Raw genomic sequence first — 17,596 nt, 5'->3', positions numbered from 1 at the left:
TAGTTAGTAGCATCATACAGAATGCATAGACAAATTTTTTACTAATTATTTTTTCTGAGCAATTCAAATTCGAGATCGCTTAACTATGCTTAGAATCATAAGCATAATAATTTTGCAAAAGGTATGGGAATAATTTGAAAATTAATTTCAAAATTATTAATACTAGTGCAAGCTAGTGTAAGCATGTAAATGCATATTTGTGCACTGATTCAAAAAAAAAAAAAAAAAAAAAAAAAGGTAGTGGGGCTTCCAGGCACTTCGTGCCCTCTAGCCCTGAAGATGTTTAGTATAAATGAAGTTCTTATATACGGGTCTTCCAGGAGCTTTTCACAAATTATATATGTTTTCATGTTTTGTCACTTTTCTGTCACTTTTCAGGTAAAAACATTTTTATTATATATATATAAAATGAATTTCACAAAACCACCGTTACCCTTCTTTGGAAATAAGAGTAGATGTAAAGATATTCTATTGAGAGAACTTAAGAAACTACCGAATGGTCTAACATTTGTAGATTTGTTCGGTGGAAGTTTCTATATATCCCATTTGTGCCATACTGTATTTCCTGACTCAAAGATTATATGCAATGACTTCGACAACTATATGAACCGTCTCAAACATATACCAGACACAAACAAAATATTGAAAGAGTTAAAAGAAAAGATACCTATAGGTAAGATGGAACGTATACCATTAGATAAGAAAAATACTGTCAGAGAGGTTTTGAAAAAAGCAGAGTATATTGACTGGGATAGTATATCTGCTAGACTATTATATAGTGGTTCTATAAGAGTTCATGACATTGAAACACTTATGTCAAAAGTTTTATATCTTAACTATACAAATGTTTTCAAAGAGGACATAGAAAATATATTGAGGGTATAGAGTTTGTGAGATGTCATTGGACAGAGTTGTATGAAAAATATAAAGACAAGGAAAATGTTTTCTTTATAGTGGACCCGCCGTTCTATAACACATGGGATTTTCAATACCAAGTAGACTGGACTTTGAGAGACTCTTTAGAAACTTTAGACGTTTTACATAACTGTCCATGCTTTTACTTTACATCCGATAAAAGTGGTTTGGAAAGTGTCATGAGATGGTTAGAGGACATACATGACTATGAGTTTATATATGACAAGATAGAATATGAGAGAGGTCCTATAAACCGGAAAAAGTGTCATAACAAAGAAATTTTATTGGTAAGTAAATGTGGTTTGAAATAGGACTACTTGTTTTAGGTTTTTTCCATTGTGTCATTTACTTATTTGACGTGGCAGAAAGATATAGAGAATATGAAGATGAACCAATGCCTGCAAATGTTCAGTATATGTACTCGTAAGAGATATTTTTATCTAATATTAAATGGACGCACAGAACTTAGCGAATGCACAGCAACCTGGACAACCAAACCCAGAGAATATTCCAAATGAAGTTAGAATACAAACTGCAATGGCAAACTATGGTCAAGTGCCAACAGATGTACAAATGCAAACTGCCATGTCAAATGACGCTGCGTTAGGTTTGCCACCATGGTATGCAAATATGAGATGGAAAGAGTTTTATACAAACCCTGAGGTGGGATATAAACAACTCTATGCAGATGACGCGAACACAGGAGTTGACCCAGAGTATGTTTTCTACCAGAGGAGAAATAGAATGTATGAGCTCCAGTTAAAGAATGCTATGGAACTCAACAGGAAACGTAAGAGACTAGGTGGACATTAGATTTTTACATATAGTAAAATGGGTTTCTTCAGTAGTATTGGAAACTTCTTTCGAAATGTTGGAAGAGGTATATGGAATGGAATAAAAACCGTAGGAAGAGGAATTTGGAACGGAGTCAAAAATATTGGCAAAAGAGTAGGTCAGTTCGTTGGTATTATACCTAAAGACCCTGAACCAGAAGAACAAGCTCCTGTTATACAACAGCCTGAACCTGCACCACAGTCTAGTTGGCAACCAAATCCAACACCTCAACCGTATTAAAAATTATATTTTTACCGTTCGATAGTAGTTGTATATGAAACTAAGTTCTAAGTAAAACGCATGGTATAATGGAACTATTCTCTTTTCCATCTGTAGTAAACCATACTTGAAAGTCTGAAATACTTCCACTCGGTGGTTCATATAGCTTTGTAGGTTTTTCGTAAAAGTCATTTGCCAAGCATAAAAAAGAGTTTTGGGCGCCAGAAAATGAAGCATGAACTATAATAGCATCTGAGTCGAAAACATTTTCATATGTTCCATTAGGGTTTTCGACTTCATAAAAGTCCGGGTGTACTGGATATTCTGCAGGCTGATTTAACATCCTCATAAATCTATACCATGCCAAGTTGTTATATTTTGTAGAAATATAAACGTTTTCTCCAAGGTCTTCTATTCTATTGATTTTAACAGTTGCATTTTTCCTGTCATATAAATATCGAGATGGTACTCTCCTTCGTCAATGTTAAACTGGTTTGCATATTCGATATAGATATCGTTTATTTTTTCTTGAAAAGCTTGAAGAGTTGTTTCTAAGTTTACAAGCAAATTCACTTGTAAAAGTTTTCCCTGTTCAAATTTCTCATACGTACGTTCTCTTTGTTATAGTATCGAATTTCAAAAGCGACCGTAAATGGGAAACCATGTATGGCTTCTGAAATGAACTTCATTCTACGAAAGCCAATAGCTTTTGTGACGGATGGGTCTCTTAGCCATCTTAACGGGTAGTCAAAACGATAGCCTTCATGCTTTACGGTCTCTGTCTCAAACTTTTGACCTACGTTAGTAAAAATTCATCTAATGGTTTAGTTGTAGCAACTCTAGAATTTTCTTTTTCTATTGAAAGCATATTTTATCTAGAATAAAAATGTCAAATGAAACAGCGTCTATGGAGAAAATACAACACAACCGACAACTCATTATACAAGCTCTAAATAAGAACACAACAAACTTTTCAAACTATTCTAAGATATCTGAGTCATTGAAAGAAGGAAATTTAAAACTGACGATAAACCCATTGACAGACGAGTTTCTGTTTCAAGACAGTAAGAACCATACTGTTTGTATAAATCCAACAAAAGGAACTTTAAACGAGAAGCCTATAGATGAACTTCTTTTGAAAGCAGATGTTGACAACAAAGCTGACAAAGAATATGTCATTGAAAAAGTTCAAGAAGAACATGACAGAGCAGATGCAACATATGCAACAAAAGAGGATGTTGAAAAGAAAGCAGATAAAACATATGTTAACGATGAGTTAGAATGTGTGGCTAGTGCGTTAGTGAAGAAGGCAGATAAGGAATATGTGGATGAAAAAGACAATGAAATTAAAGAAAGGGTTGAATGGTATAATGAACGGACATCGAAGATTTTAAAAACGAAAGCTGATACAGGATGGGTTTCAGGGTGTTTAGACCTTAAAGCCGACAAAGAAACTGTAGATATGTTGGCACAAACGGTTTCAAGTCATACCAGAGGTTTAATGGAAGATGGACAACAGTTGAAAGACTTGAGAAAGGTGTTACAGAGTTAAGGAATACAAAAGCAGACTCGACATGGATAAAAGGATATGTAGATGCAACAAAAGAGTATATTTTCACATGGACAGAAGGAACATACCCACAAAATATCATAGACATAGCATCTCTGACGTAAATGAACTTGAAGAAAAGTTATATAAAAAAGCAGACAAAACAGAGCTTCAAACATTAAAGACAGAAATACTTCAAACATTATATCCTATAGGCTCTATTATACGTCAATGAACTCTACCAGACCAGAAGTAGTACTTGGTCTCGGAACTTGGACTCAAATAGTCGACAGGTTTTTGTATTGTGCAAACTCTTCAAAGGAAACAGGTGGAAGTAAAACGATTTCAGGTGAAAATTTACCTGCACACAGTCACTACATAGATTTAAGTACATCTCAAGCAGGTTGGCATAAGCATAGATATTGGGATTGGTCAGGAATGACAAAAGGTAAAGGATATGATGTTAAAGACGACGTTAAGTTTGCTATAAATTGTTACTGGAGTGACACTCAGGGAGAAGGAAACCATACACATCGCGTTACAGGATATACGCAAACAACGGGACAAAGTAAAGACTACATGCCACCTTACATGACAGTTTACGCATGGTATAGAAATGCTTAGTCGTCATTTTCAACTTCTTTAGCATATTCGTCAGGAGTTGTCTTATATTTGTTAGGAACTGTCTTTGAAAGTATACCACCTTGAACCTTAACAAGTTTGAAACGAGGTCTGACAAGTAGTTTTATCTTCTGCTTGCAGTCTGTACATTTTGCCATGTTTGCCTAAAACTTCATAATATTCTCTTGTATACTTTCTTCTATTTTTACGAACACGAATGCGAGTACCTGTCGAGTTCCATTTGTCATAGTCAATAGTATTTTCATATGGGTCGCGTTTAGGTATTTCTATTTTACTTTGTCACCTTTCTTAAGTTTGAAGCCTGGCATTCTTTCTTGTTTGTCTCTTTTGACTAAACTATTAAATATAGTCTTTCTCTAAGTCGGGTTGTTTTTCATTTCTTCGGGGGAGTGGTTTCCAAACCTTTTGTTTACGGCTATTGTAAATATTTAAAACTTGTCTCATCTTTGCCATGGAGAAATGTCTATATTTGTCGTCATATGACATTTCATCTACCTCACCACCTTGTGGTTGATTTAAGTCTCTTAAGATTTTTATACAACTGTCAATGACACCGAAACAGAATGGTTTTGGTCGACAATGAAATATTGGTTTACATTTTTTGAACGCAGATAGTTTTTAATATCGTCTGATTTGAAAGAACGTTCACAGTCAGATGTCAGTTTTGTTGGATGGTATTTGTCAACGAATATTGTCAAAGCAGTTTTCACATCTAAAATATTTTTGGACTGTAATGGTATGGCTTCACAGTATCTTGTGTTTTGACCGACAAATATTAGCCAGTATGGTGGTCCATCTTCTCTATACCTCGGAATGTTTTCCAGATATCCATAAACAAGCATTTGGTGTTGAACTAAAGATTTTTATCATGAGTGCTTTCTTTGTTGCCTTAGAACATAGGGGTCCTTGTTTGGATTCGTCATTTTTTACCCTATAAGAAATGGGTTTATTTGGCGCATTAGCAGGAGTTGCATCCAGATTTTTACCCGCAGTGGAACAATAGCCAGAGTGTATTTGGAGTTGGAAGGAAGATTTTGAGTACATTAGGTATACTTAAAGAGAAAGCACAACCTATTATACAAACTGTACAGAAAGGTTGGGATGTAGCACGAGATGCAACAAATCTTATTCCAAATCCTGAAACAAGAGGAAAAGTTCAAGGATGGATGGACAATGTTTCCAGACAAGCAGGAAACTACTATAACAAAGCAAATGACTACTATAACCAAGCAGGGCACTACATGGACCAAGGTGAAAGATTCTTTAACAGAGGATATAACCATGCACAACAATGGGTAAACAATAACCAACCTCAACCGCCTCAAACGTGGGGAATGTAAAGTTTTTTACTGAGATGAAATGAACAATACAGCATTGAGACAAATGGGTTCAAGATGGATTTGTCGACTTCCAGCAGTTACACAACCACGTGTTTGTCAAGTCCTCCCTATACCTCAGGAAGTTTTAGACCGACTTAAAAAACAACAACAACCAGTTGAAAACAAACCAAACTAAAATTTTTTACTGAGATGAAATGACCGAAGAAGTTGAAACGGTAGATTTGACACCACAAACAAAAAGTTCAGAACCATTGTCAAAACCTGTCAAAGAACTTACAGATGAAGAGAAAAATTCAATAATAGAAAGTGCCAGGTCTGGAAATACAAACCCTAACTACAAAGTCACTTTTCATAGAAATGGAACGGCTAGTATCTCAAAAAAGAAACAGACTCTCACAAATAAAATATTGAAGTCTGAAGGAGTTTATGAGACAACAGATGGGAAGGTATTCTTCACCGACCAACAGTTCATTATAGAACATCTCATTGACTTAGAGTCAAAATATTCTAAACTTTACAAACAAAACAAAAGTTGAAAGGAAACAAAAACAAATGGCATATGATATTTACGAAGATGTTGACGACACAACCATACCTGCAAGTGAGGTAAAGTCAGAGGAACCGAAAAGTGACGAAAAACCGATAGAAGAAGGGAAGCCAAAAACTGAAGATAAACCAAAACCAAAGGTTAGTTTCAATACTAAAAGTCAACCTTCATTAGCTGGTATGGGTTGGCGTCAAAGGCTTTTGGCAGCAGGTGGTTATGTAAAGTAAAGAAAAAAAATATTTTTTTATTTTTATAAAAATGCCCCCATATAGAATGGATAGAAAATCTGCTAGAATAAAAGCAGAGTTGCAAAGATATGGTTGGAGAGTTTCGAAGAATTTTAAATATAGGAAGGGAAGACCCATAAAAGTCTATGACAAATTGTCTGGTCTTCGCTACGAAATGGACTTAGAAACAGCACGTGCAAATTATCCAAACAGACTAGAGAGGTTAGAAGAAGAACGTCTTATGGACATGCCTTTCGATGTTAGTGAACCTCAAGTTGAAGACACGACGGCTTTGCCAGATTCTACTGGAAACATAACGAACAATTGCATCCTTTGAGAAGGAAAAAAGGAAAAGGTGAAGACGCACATGCTCCCATGGAAGAACAAAGATATGCATATGAAAAGTACCGTGAAGTTAGAAGTCAAATTACATCTGGTCGAACCTTTACAGTAAACTTTGACGAAGGAAAGAACAAAGAAGGCTTCATGGGAGTACTTGCTGCCATACAAGACGGAAATAAGAAAGGATACAATCTCAGCTAACTATAACAGATTTGGACGGTCACATTTACTATGCACATGCAATGTCACAACAGCTGCAATGCTTCTTGACGCTTTCAAGACTACAAAGAGAGAACAAATGGTTGACTCCGACTCAACATTTTGAATGCAATTGAAGAATTGCAAGTGTAAAATTTGAATGTACCAACCACCCTCAAGCAGTCAGACAAACATGCTGGATACTTCCCGTTCATAAATAATCTGACATTGACTTGACAAGGTATGGAATTTACAATTCAATTGAAACAATTGTCAATGAACCTTGTATTCTTACATGTCTCAGGAACTCTGGTCTTGTTACAGAAGAGAAGATGAAGTATCTTGAGTCATGTGTGAAGACAAGGTACATTCTCAGAGGTCAATTGGCAAAAATTGCACCGTTGCAAATGTCAATATCCGAGTCAACATACCTACAGCTAAAGGTTCTTCACATGACGACTATGTTGTTGACTTCAAATTGCCATGGTGAAGATTGTTAATTGTCCACAACCACTTCATGTTGAACGAAAGTCTTATGTTCGGAAAAGGCAAGTGCAACATTGTCAGAGCTGTAGAAACATTCTTTCGAGAAAGGTTTGTTGAACCAATTCCAGATGACAAGCTGACAAACTTTTGTACCAAAAGACGAAAACAACTTTTCATTGTTAGCAAGACCAAAGTTTTCAGACAAAGTTCTAGTACAAAAGAAGTACACAATTCACAAGGGGTTGGATTGTTCGGATACAACCTGAACCAGAAGAACTTCCAATGAGGTTGCAAGAACTTCAAGATGCTATAAACAAACTTCCATTGAGAAGAGATAAAACTCTGCATTCGTAATGAACAATAGGCAAACACAGCAAGAAAGTTTGTTTATACGCATGCGGTATCTTTTGGTCATAGTAGTTTTTCGACATTCGAATAGCACTTGGAACCTAAGTTTGAAACAATAATAAAAAGAGTGTACTTAAAGTCAATGAACAGACTAAACCTGGTAGACACCTTTTCCTGTTATAGGAAACTGTTTGGTAGAAAAACCAGATATAGTTTTGTATTATAGCTCATATCGTATATAAACTCAAGTGACATCCAAACATAATGAATACTGCTCGCTGAGTTGCAAGACAATTTACATCGCGCTTAAAGTATTAAATAAGTCAACAAACCTGATTGGTGGTTATATCTGAGTAATATCTTCAAAGATAGTATTTTTTACACTCACAAACAAAGCTTCTGTGTAAAGAGCAAAACAGGCTTAGTCGTCAATCGGTTTTAAAGGTAGTTTTACATATCGCCTTGAGACTTTGTAAGTTTATGTGTTTATAGAATTATATGACTCAGGGTTTTAGTCGTAATAGTAATAAACCACTAGTCTTCTGCCATTATATAGCAAGTAAATTTTTAATGAATTGTGGTGTACGTCAAATATTTATGACGTCTGGGGAAACTAATATTTAAGTTCAAGATCTTCAAACCTCCTTTCATAACGTATATCTTTGTCAATGACATTAATGTAAACACCAACAGCAAGCAATTGTCGGTTCTATTTCTTTGCCATGTTTATATCGTTCTGCCCTTCTGTCAAAAGATTTCAATATTTCTTTCAAATTTTCATGAGTGCGAGACATATGATTTAACTTTTACAGGGTTGTGTGCTACCAAGTTTAACATTATATACCCAAAAGCTCTGACAATCTCTTCCTGAGTTTTAAGTTTTTCTTTAATGTTGTTGATAGTCCGTTTCGAATATCTGCAACAGAACTTAGTTCCCTCTAACTTCAGGGATATGTTGTTGTTCTTTTACAGGAACTATTGCATATCCATCTTCGTCTCGTATGGTTTCCTTCCACTCCAACATCTCTTTCTTTGACATTGACAAACACTTTGACTGTTTGTTGAGTTGGTGAACTTTAACTTCACATCTGCCCGCGCATTAACCTTTTGAAACACTCACGCTTCTATTTTTTCGGAATGACATTTTACTTAGAAAGAAAGATGACGTATTCGAGTATCTCTTCGAATTGAAGCAAAACAAAGTTTACACACACAAACAAATACAAGTTCATTGACAAGGTAGTTCTTTACACAAACAATGGAAAATGTTATAGATAGCAGTCTTTGCTGAACCAAAATATTTTCATAAAAGCAAAAGAAAGTTGGTATAACCGAGATGGTGAAAGTTCTTGACGTTGACAAAATATAACAAAAAACTGACCGATATTTCTAAAGGTAAGTTTATAATACAATACTATTGTCAAACTGGCGTACTGTCAATATTTGACGGAGAGAAGTCAGTTCAAAACAAATTACTGATGCTGCCAAAATCTGCTCGATGGAAGCTGTCGTTATGCAATCTGAGGAGCCCCAGCAGGTTTCATCGAACGAATCTTCAAAAGAGCATCTTCCGTGAAAAGTCTATTGTTTTGTAAACTTCATTGCTCTCAGTTCATATGGACCGTCTCTGTCACCAGTATATTCGTATTTGTAGCAGTACCAACAGTTTGAAATACCACCCATAAAGTCTTCTGAGTCAGCAAATGAATGCCAAGCCAAAAGTTGAACCGGTCTCCATTTGTATATTGAGTTTTTTGACTTCTGTATGGGTCCATACTTTCACATATGGCATAATAGAACTTTGCATTTCAGGGTTAATGGTGTTGTGAAGTGTTTGTTAAGTTCATAGCATCTAATGTCAAGTTTGTATGACCTCATATCCTCAACTGTAGAATATTCTTCTCTTGGATATATTTGCCATCTATGTTTTATGATATTTAATACCAGGGTTGTAGAAACAAGAATAGTCATTTATAGTTTTGTCTGGAACAGTACAAACATAGTATCTGCATGTTTCATTGCAGTTGTTAAAGCAATATCTGTTCTTGCACCTGGGTCAGCACTTTGGTTTCCAACTTCACCTCAAGTCTTTGACAGATATTGGTGTATAGGGAACATAAGTGGAACTGCAATATATTTGGCACTAAAGCATTTGAAATATCTGGGTCCAACATATAGACTGCAGTCTGCTTTCTATTCTCTTGCATTCAAACTTTTGCGCATGTGAACTTAAACTGGTCCCAAGCAGTTCAAGCAGCATTGAAGTAGTAGTTTACTTCAGTGTTGAGGTTTGAGAAACAAAAGTCTAGTCAACTTTGTCTTGCAAAATTCGCGAATGACGTTTGATTTGCTCCCTTTACGTCTGTAAGAGTGAATGGGTCTTGCGTTGGTGCAATGACTAAGTTATTTTTGCTTGGAGTAAGTTCGATAGAAATTTTTCCTGCCAGTTGGCAAGTATCTTAAAAACCTGAAGATGAGGAAAGATGACAAAGGAACTCTAAGTTTCAGTTTTACTTTGGTTACTGCTGCTGCAGTTTGTCCAGAAAGGTCAACATAAACTCCTGGAACGTTAGGTCAAGTCTTCTTATTTTCTCAAAGTTGCTACTGGTCTGTTTGTTCTCTAGCTTGTGTTGTACTGAGTTTCTCAAAGCAAACATCATTCATAGTTTGCCATGTTACTGTTTGAACTAAGTCAGAGTTAGAATATCTTATATCCCATGAAAACTTCTGGAGCATATTGGTATCCCGACATAGAAAATTCCATTGCAACCTTTCTTGTCAGACAACTTGGCAGAAAGTTTTATTTCAATGTCTGTTCCACGTATAAGAAAGAGTTGTCAATAGAAATTAATATGAAACCTGTCGCAAGCAATATCTTACTGTTGTGAAGAACCTTCTCCAAACTTCACCTACGTGTTCCATAAGAAACAGCAGTTGTATATTCGTAAGTTCCAGGAACTATTTTGACTTCTAATGCATTGTCGCATTCGTTTATACCATTCGAAACATTTCCCATTCATAGCATCCAAAACTGTTGGCGTAATATTCTGAGCGGCGTACATTTCATATGAGTAAAAATATAGAATAGTTGGATTTATATGTCATAATAGAACCCACGTGGACCAAGCTTTTAACTTCTTCCTGACTGAGTTTTTAACTCTTCTTTTTTCCTTCATTGCCCTCTGCTTGAAGTTGTTGCAATCTTTGCATTATGTTCATCTAGTATGTTGCAAAGTTTCCATGTCCTTTTTGCCTTTTGGCTCTGGTCGCCCATCTCAGGTAACCTATATCCTAGAAAGAGTTTGTCATAGTCTGTATTTGAGTCTTCGCGTATTGTTTGCATGACTCTTTCCTGAGTTTCCGGTTCAAGCTCTTCAAACAGTGCCTGTCCATATGGAATATGCTCGTTTCCAAATATATGTTTTTGTAGCCATTCTGGTTTTCTTTCCAATGTTACCAAACTATATCTTTTGTGAATGGGAAGCTTCTACCCAATTTTCAGTCTTGCGTCGTTTATTTCTGTAGTTGGTTTATTTTGTCAAGGACAATGTTTTTCAATACTAACATTTCATTTGGTACTGTCCATTTGAGTTTTCTTAAATATTCATCCCTTCTCGGTTCATTGTCCTGCAAAGTAAGTTTTTATGACATTTTGCAAACTTTCATTTGCAAGGTCATGTACAATAGGTTCTCTTCCTTCCTCCCTCCTTAACTTTCTTTCTAAACTTTCACCAAATATACCCATCTCTATGGTTCCTGTGTAGTTTCTTTGAGATAAATGTTCTAGAACGTCAGTGTTATATTTCCATCAGCCATGTTCATTTCATACTGTCCAAAATATCTGCATCTTTCATATCTTTCAATGGCATTAAAGCCGCGCTTAAAATACCAAGCTATGTCTCGTTCACCATTGACTTCCATTGCGTCCTACAACTTCTTGGAATTGTGGTTTGTAAGTTTATGAACCACCTATCCGGGTTAGCTTTATGACCCCATCTCATTGTAGTTCCATCGTCTGCAGAAACAAAAGTAGGTTTGTTCCATCTGGTTAGAGTTCTGAATGACTTTAAACAATGTTTCATTTCTATATGTTTTCTTGAAATTTAACCTTTTATTTTCACCGAGTTCATCCGAAGATTGAACGTTTAAATGCTCGTAAGTAAAAAGGTTGTTGTATTTGTGTTACATTTTCTTTCAGTTCTTCCATTCTATGCTGGATATTTTCATCTGATGTGGAGTCTTTTGTATGTCGGCAAACATTTTCGAATATTTCTTCTACTATGTCAGCCGAATCTTCTTTAGACTCTTGGAAAGATTCCATATTCACCTCATGCCTTTGTTGAGGGTCAAGATTTTTCGGCTGTTCCAAATCTTCATCTAGTTCTGTGAAGTTAGTTTCCAAAGGAGGACTTGTTCGTTTCCTTCAGGCTCTTCTAGCTGTTGTTGCTTGAACTATTTCTTCCATGTCTGGTTGTATCTGAACTTCTTCCTGTGGAGTTTCCTGTACCTCATCTGCTGGCATTTCATATATTCGAGACCGTTTTCATTCAACAATTTCCCTATCTAACGTCGTCTCCGCATTCATAAGCTTTTGTTCTTTCGTTCCGTCTCTATTTTTACGCGTTTCATGACGAAAGTTGAATTGTCATTTAGCTCTGACTCAAATATCCGGAGTAAATTCATCCATGTCATTTGGATGATATGCTATTAAATCATATCCCTTAGCGAGCTTGTATTTCCAGGTTTGAGATATATACCGTTTTGGTGCTGAGCCATAAAGCTTAAATAGGTTCGGTCAGTATTTCCATCCTTGAACTTTCCAATAGCTTCTTTATATCTGTCACTAAAGTCAACAGTATCTGGGAAACGCACACTCTTCTTTAAGCATTTTTAAGAATTCTTGGTTTCCTTGTTCTCCTACTTCTTTTATGTCCTTGCTCTGTTTGTGGGTTGTTGTTTGTGCAGGGTTTGAACTGTTGGTTGTTGTGCAGGTTTTGAACTGTTGGTTGTTGTGCTGGTTGTGGAGTGGTTGTGTGGCAGGGTTTGAACTGTTTGTTGTTGTGTTTTGGTTTGGTGCAGCTTGTCTATGTCCATGTGACGATGTAAATGTTTTATAGAGTCCTGGTGCAGTGCTTCTTTGGAGGGTTTGGTGGTATATAAGTTCCACCTGCTGGCACATATGTTCCGTTCCATCTGCAGCGTAATGTCCTACCTGACTTTTCGTTTTTAAGAAGCATTTACTAGGTCTGTTTTGGTCTGTTGTAACTCTTTTTCTTGACTTTTCACCAACATTGCTCTAACGGCGTCATAGGCACTTTTGAACTGCCTGTCTCGTTGCTGCATCTGTTATTTTCGTCATATTTTGTTGCTACTTCTTTAAACTCTTTGTCGAAACTTCAGACTTCAGTTTCTTTCCAGATAGAAGTCGTTTCACTTGTTTTCACCTACTAATGAAAGAGCTTCGAAGCGTTCTTTAAAGTCAGCATTTGTTAAAGCTTCATTTGAACTATCTTCATCCGCTGTATTTTTGTCCTTATTCGACCCTATGAGTTTGGGCTTGCTTTAACGTTGGGCTTGGGCATCTAACCAGTCATTGTTAGTTTTATATATTCTGCGCTTTTCATTGCCTTTTGCATGGCTGCGTCGTTATTTTTACTTTCTTGTGCTAAGTTTTCATACTGTACGTTTGTTTTTGCAACTGTAAAAGTTTCCTGCCTTTACATTTGCTTCAACTTCCTTTTTTACTCATCGCTATCCATATATGTCTTCAGGGCTTTTTGTTTATCTCTTCATCTTTCAGTATTTATATCGAGTAGTATGGTTTTCATTTATGACATCTTGTTTTCCATTTTTGCTACTTCTGCTGCTTTTTCTGACACTTTTTTTGCATATTCCTCTGTACTTAGTTCTTTCAAGTTGTTCTTCTTTCTTCTTTTTCTCTACGTTTAACTCATTTAGTTTCTTTGTGTGTCTGTCATATTCTAGTTTCTTCGTTTCACTTATTTTGCTTCTGTATGGTCTATGTTTGACTTTTTGACATCTGTTATTTGATTTTGAGTGAACTCAAATTCATTTGACTTTGAGGGTTATAGCTGTCCCGTCTGCAGCTCCACCATAGCCTGCCATTTTCGCTAAAAGTGCCGCTCTTAAACCTCCACTCTGTGCACCAAGAACTCGGTTTAAAAGCATAGGATTGCTTGCATTTGTTGCAACATAAGTGGGTCATTCAGCATTTGTTGTTGCAACTGTTGTTGTGGTGTTAGTCTTACTATTGGATGTTTTCAATGCTCTCTTCCTCTTACGTTATTCTTACGTAGCTTACGTGGCATTTTAAGTGAAGTTAAAAAGCGGCTTTTGACAGATGTTTATATGACACTTTTTCAGTAAGACTTTGTTGAGATTTCTTCGTAATGTTTTGTCAGACTTCTTCATAAAGACTTTGTTGAATTTCTTCATAAAGACTTTGGTTGAGATTTCTTCGTAAAGACTTTGTTAAGACTCTTCATCGTAATGAGTTAAATGACCCAAAAATAATGTTTATGTTAGAATGTTAGATCTAAACATGTTTTCTAACATGTTTTTGAAGTCTAAAACATACAAAACTCATGAAATTCATACGGAATTCAATAAAAATAATGTTTATGTTAGAATGTTAGATCTAAATTTTTCTAACATGTTTTCTAACATGGTCTAAAAACATAACAAAACTCATGAAATTTCATACGGAATTCAGCCAAAAATATATTTTATGTTAGAAATGTTAGATCTAACCTCTTTTCTAACATGTTTTCTAACATGGTCTAAAACATACAAAACTCATGAAATTTCATACGGAATTCAGCAAAAATATATTTTATGTTAGAATGTTAGATCTAACCTCTTTCATAACATGTTTTTCTACCCTCTTGAATTTTCATGATTTCATCGTAAATGTTTTGTCAAGACTTCTTCGTAAAGACTTTGTTGAGATTTCTTCGTAAAGTTCTTCATCGTAAAGACTTTGTAAAGTCTTTCTCATGAACTTTCTTGTCAATGTTTTGTTGAGACTTTGTAAAGTTCTTCCATGTAAAGACTTTTGTAAAGAAGTTCATGAAAATTTCATGAGGTTAGAAAGAGGTAGAAAAGAGGTTAGATCTAACATTCTAACATAAACATTATTTTTTGTCTGATTTTACGAAGAAGTCTTGACAAAACATTTACGATGAAGAAGTCTTGACAAAACATTTACGAAGAAGTCTTGACAAAACATTTACGATGAAAGAAGTTTATCGAGACAATACATGAATCATGATTTTCTACGATGTTAGAAAACATGTTAGAAAACGTGTTAGATCTACATTCTACATAAAACATTATTTTTTGGGTCATTTACGCTCATTACGAAGAAGTCTTGACAAAACATTTACGATGAAATCATGAGTTTTCTACGATGTTAGAAAAACATGTTAGAAAACGTGTTGATCTAACATTCTAACATAAACATTATTTTTGTCTGATTTTACGAAAAGTCTGACAAACATTTACGATGAAGAAGTCTTGGACAAAAACATTTACGAAGAAGTCTTGACAAAACATTTACGATGAAGAAGTCTTGACAAAACATTTACGAGAAGATCTTGACAAAACTTTACGATGAGAAGTCTTGACAAAACATTTACGAAGAAGTCTTGACAAAACATTTACGAAGAAGTCTTGACAAAACATGAAAACATATATTAATTTGTGAAAGTGAACACAAAAAAAAGTCAACGGCTGGTCGGCTGGGCTCCGTGTCCTCCTCTTGGGTCTTGTGCAATTTTTTATGGCTAGAAGGCACGAAGTGCCTGGAAGCCCCACTTCCCTTTTTTTTTTTTTCTTTTTTTTTTTTTTTTTTTTTTTTTTTTGATTCGATACTCTTTTTGGAAATTGTACTTTATCTTTAAATTTCGAATGCAAATTTTTTGAATATGTGTATTGTAAACTGTAACCTTTTGTCTAGTTGCATTCTAATATAGCTCGAATTCTAAAAATGGGACTTTACTCCTCTTTCTTTGAGAAAATTTTTAGACAATAGCCAAATTGCTAATTTTGTTGGAGTAATACCTGCATTGGGAGGTATAATATATTGTTTCAGGGTTGAAACAAGGAGGTAGTTAGTGAATAAAGCATAGTTACCACATGAATGCAGTAAAATTTTGAGTCAAACGTCTTTTAAACCATCAAGTATAAATTATAGAAAAAGATACTTTATATATAGTTAAAATAAAAATGATTAGAAAATAGCGTTTTTGATCAAAATTTCAAATTTTTATTTCCGAATATCTCTATTTGTGTCTAATTAGAGACATTTCTATAATTTTAGTGCGCAGCATATGCAATTCCTCTTGGTTATTGCATTAATTTCTCAAAAAGAAAAAAGTCTTCAATAATTTTTTCAACAATACAGTACTAAAGCTAAGAACTTCTAAACACATGAAAAGTTATATCATTTCGTTAATATGTAGATTATCAATGAAAAAGAATATTGTGAAATTTGAATATTTTTTAAAATAGAATGTAGAAATACTTATCAATGCTTAAAATAGAGATATGTGAGAGCTAGATCCGTATTTATTTACGTTTTCGTGCATATTTTGAATATCAAATTTAAATTAATTTTGAAGATTTTAGCATCTAAAAGTATTTAATGCCCCTATACAAGCAAGGTAATTCTTACATGTCTTAGTAAGTCCAAACTTAATGTTTTATGATATGGGCCTGACCTTTCCATATGGTGACGATAGAAATTGAATAGGGTACCTAAATAAAAAAAGGAGTTTATGTTTTCAATGCACGTTTGACAATTCGTCTGTTTTATACGGTATCTGTGATATATCATTAATATTTTTTATCTTAATAGCAAGCTCACAATTTAGGTGAGTACGCGGTTATTTTGTTATAGACCGAAAATAGATTTTTTCGGTTTTCTCTTCAAATAATTGAAAGAATGATACTATTATAGGTTTATTATATTATATAGCATATAATCATGCTATAGCCGAAAATTATAAGTTTTGAGAGATTGTATACACAAAAAATTTGAATGTAAGTTAAATTGCTTGTTGTTTTTAATAGCTATTTAATGAGAAATCCAATATTGCAAAATTCAAATTGAATGATTGAAAGAACAGAAAAAGTCATTCTTTTCAATTTCGAATATGTTTCATTGTATTTATAATTATATGGCAAATAAGATATTTAAACTTGATTTTTGAAGGAAAATTCACACAAATTGAATAATTCAAATAATTTTTATTCAAAAATAAACTAGTTATTTGAGTTTAATACTAATTATCTATTCAAACTACAAAGTTTGTAATTTAAAATATTTTGTGAGATCAGATTGAATTAATTCAAGGTTCTTTTCAATTAATATTAATGACCATATTACGCATTTTCGAACATTCTAAACCAAATATATAAAAATGGGAGACGAATGTTAAATTTGCTAGACATGGGGGAGTTGTCTGCAAAGTTTAGCTCTTATCTCTAACAAAAAATTAATTTTAAAAAAATGACCGAATACGTTTCACAGCGAGAAAAAAAATAAAAGGCAATAGATAGAATTTCTAGACATAAAGAAGTTGTTTACTGAGTTTTAGCTCTTATCTCTAACAAAAAATTAATTTTTAAAAAAATGACCGAATACGTTTCACAGCGAGAAAAAAATAAAAGGCAAGATAGAATTTCTAGACATAAAGAAGTTGTCTACCAAGTGTCAGCTGTTACTTCTTCTCAATACTGATATAAAATAAAAATCTTTATTATTTATTTAACCTTTATTGTTTATTAAACTTCATTTATTTTATATTATAGTTTTATTCTTTTAGCTACTTGTAAAATAATCTAATTTATATCATCATTTTACCGGATTATTCTTCAGTGCATCGATTGTGTATCTAAAATAATATCATTATCCTTATTCTGTTTT

The 17,596-nt window shown here is 34.3% G+C and overlaps 3 protein-coding genes and 3 pseudogenes across 6 annotated transcripts, besides 2 other annotated features; 5 read left to right on the top strand and 1 right to left on the bottom strand.

Moving 5' to 3' along the window:
• Nucleotides 1–1,365: 1,365 nt before the first annotated feature.
• Nucleotides 1,366–1,728, top strand: TVAGG3_0391730 (uncharacterized protein; the record flags this gene model as incomplete). The annotated part of the gene is made up of 1 exon (XM_001584248.1): nt 1,366–1,728. One exon carries the CDS (start codon nt 1,366–1,368, stop codon nt 1,726–1,728), a length of 363 nt encoding a protein of 120 aa, XP_001584298.1.
• Nucleotides 1,729–1,746: 18 nt separating this feature from the next.
• TVAGG3_0391720 (serine threonine-protein phosphatase family) lies at nt 1,747–1,989 on the top strand (the record flags this gene model as incomplete). The annotated part of the gene is made up of 1 exon (XM_051232387.1): nt 1,747–1,989. The coding sequence occupies one exon, from the start codon at nt 1,747–1,749 to the stop codon at nt 1,987–1,989; it is 243 nt and encodes an 80-aa protein (XP_051102117.1).
• Nucleotides 1,990–2,064: 75 nt separating this feature from the next.
• Nucleotides 2,065–2,836, bottom strand: TVAGG3_0391710 (annotated as a pseudogene). Its single transcript has one exon. A coding segment is annotated over exon 1 (772 nt).
• A 138-nt stretch (nt 2,837–2,974) lies between these two features.
• Nucleotides 2,975–7,387: a mobile genetic element.
• Nucleotides 5,519–5,674, top strand: TVAGG3_0391700 (uncharacterized protein; the record flags this gene model as incomplete). The annotated part of the gene is made up of 1 exon (XM_051232386.1): nt 5,519–5,674. The coding sequence occupies one exon, from the start codon at nt 5,519–5,521 to the stop codon at nt 5,672–5,674; it is 156 nt and encodes a 51-aa protein (XP_051102116.1).
• TVAGG3_0391690 lies at nt 5,694–6,273 on the top strand (annotated as a pseudogene). The gene has a single exon. A coding segment is annotated over exon 1 (580 nt).
• Nucleotides 6,320–7,022, top strand: TVAGG3_0391680 (annotated as a pseudogene). The gene has a single exon. A coding segment is annotated over exon 1 (703 nt).
• A 9,173-nt stretch (nt 7,388–16,560) lies between the features above and the next one.
• Nucleotides 16,561–17,393: a mobile genetic element.
• Nucleotides 17,394–17,596: the final 203 nt, after the last annotated feature.

Source organism: Trichomonas vaginalis, chromosome V (assembly GCF_026262505.1).
Source record: "Trichomonas vaginalis G3 chromosome V, whole genome shotgun sequence".
In the NCBI taxonomy this organism is placed as follows: domain Eukaryota; phylum Parabasalia; order Trichomonadida; family Trichomonadidae; genus Trichomonas; species Trichomonas vaginalis.
The sequence above is the reverse complement of the archived record's forward strand: the minus strand, read 5'-3'. Positions and strand labels throughout refer to the sequence as shown.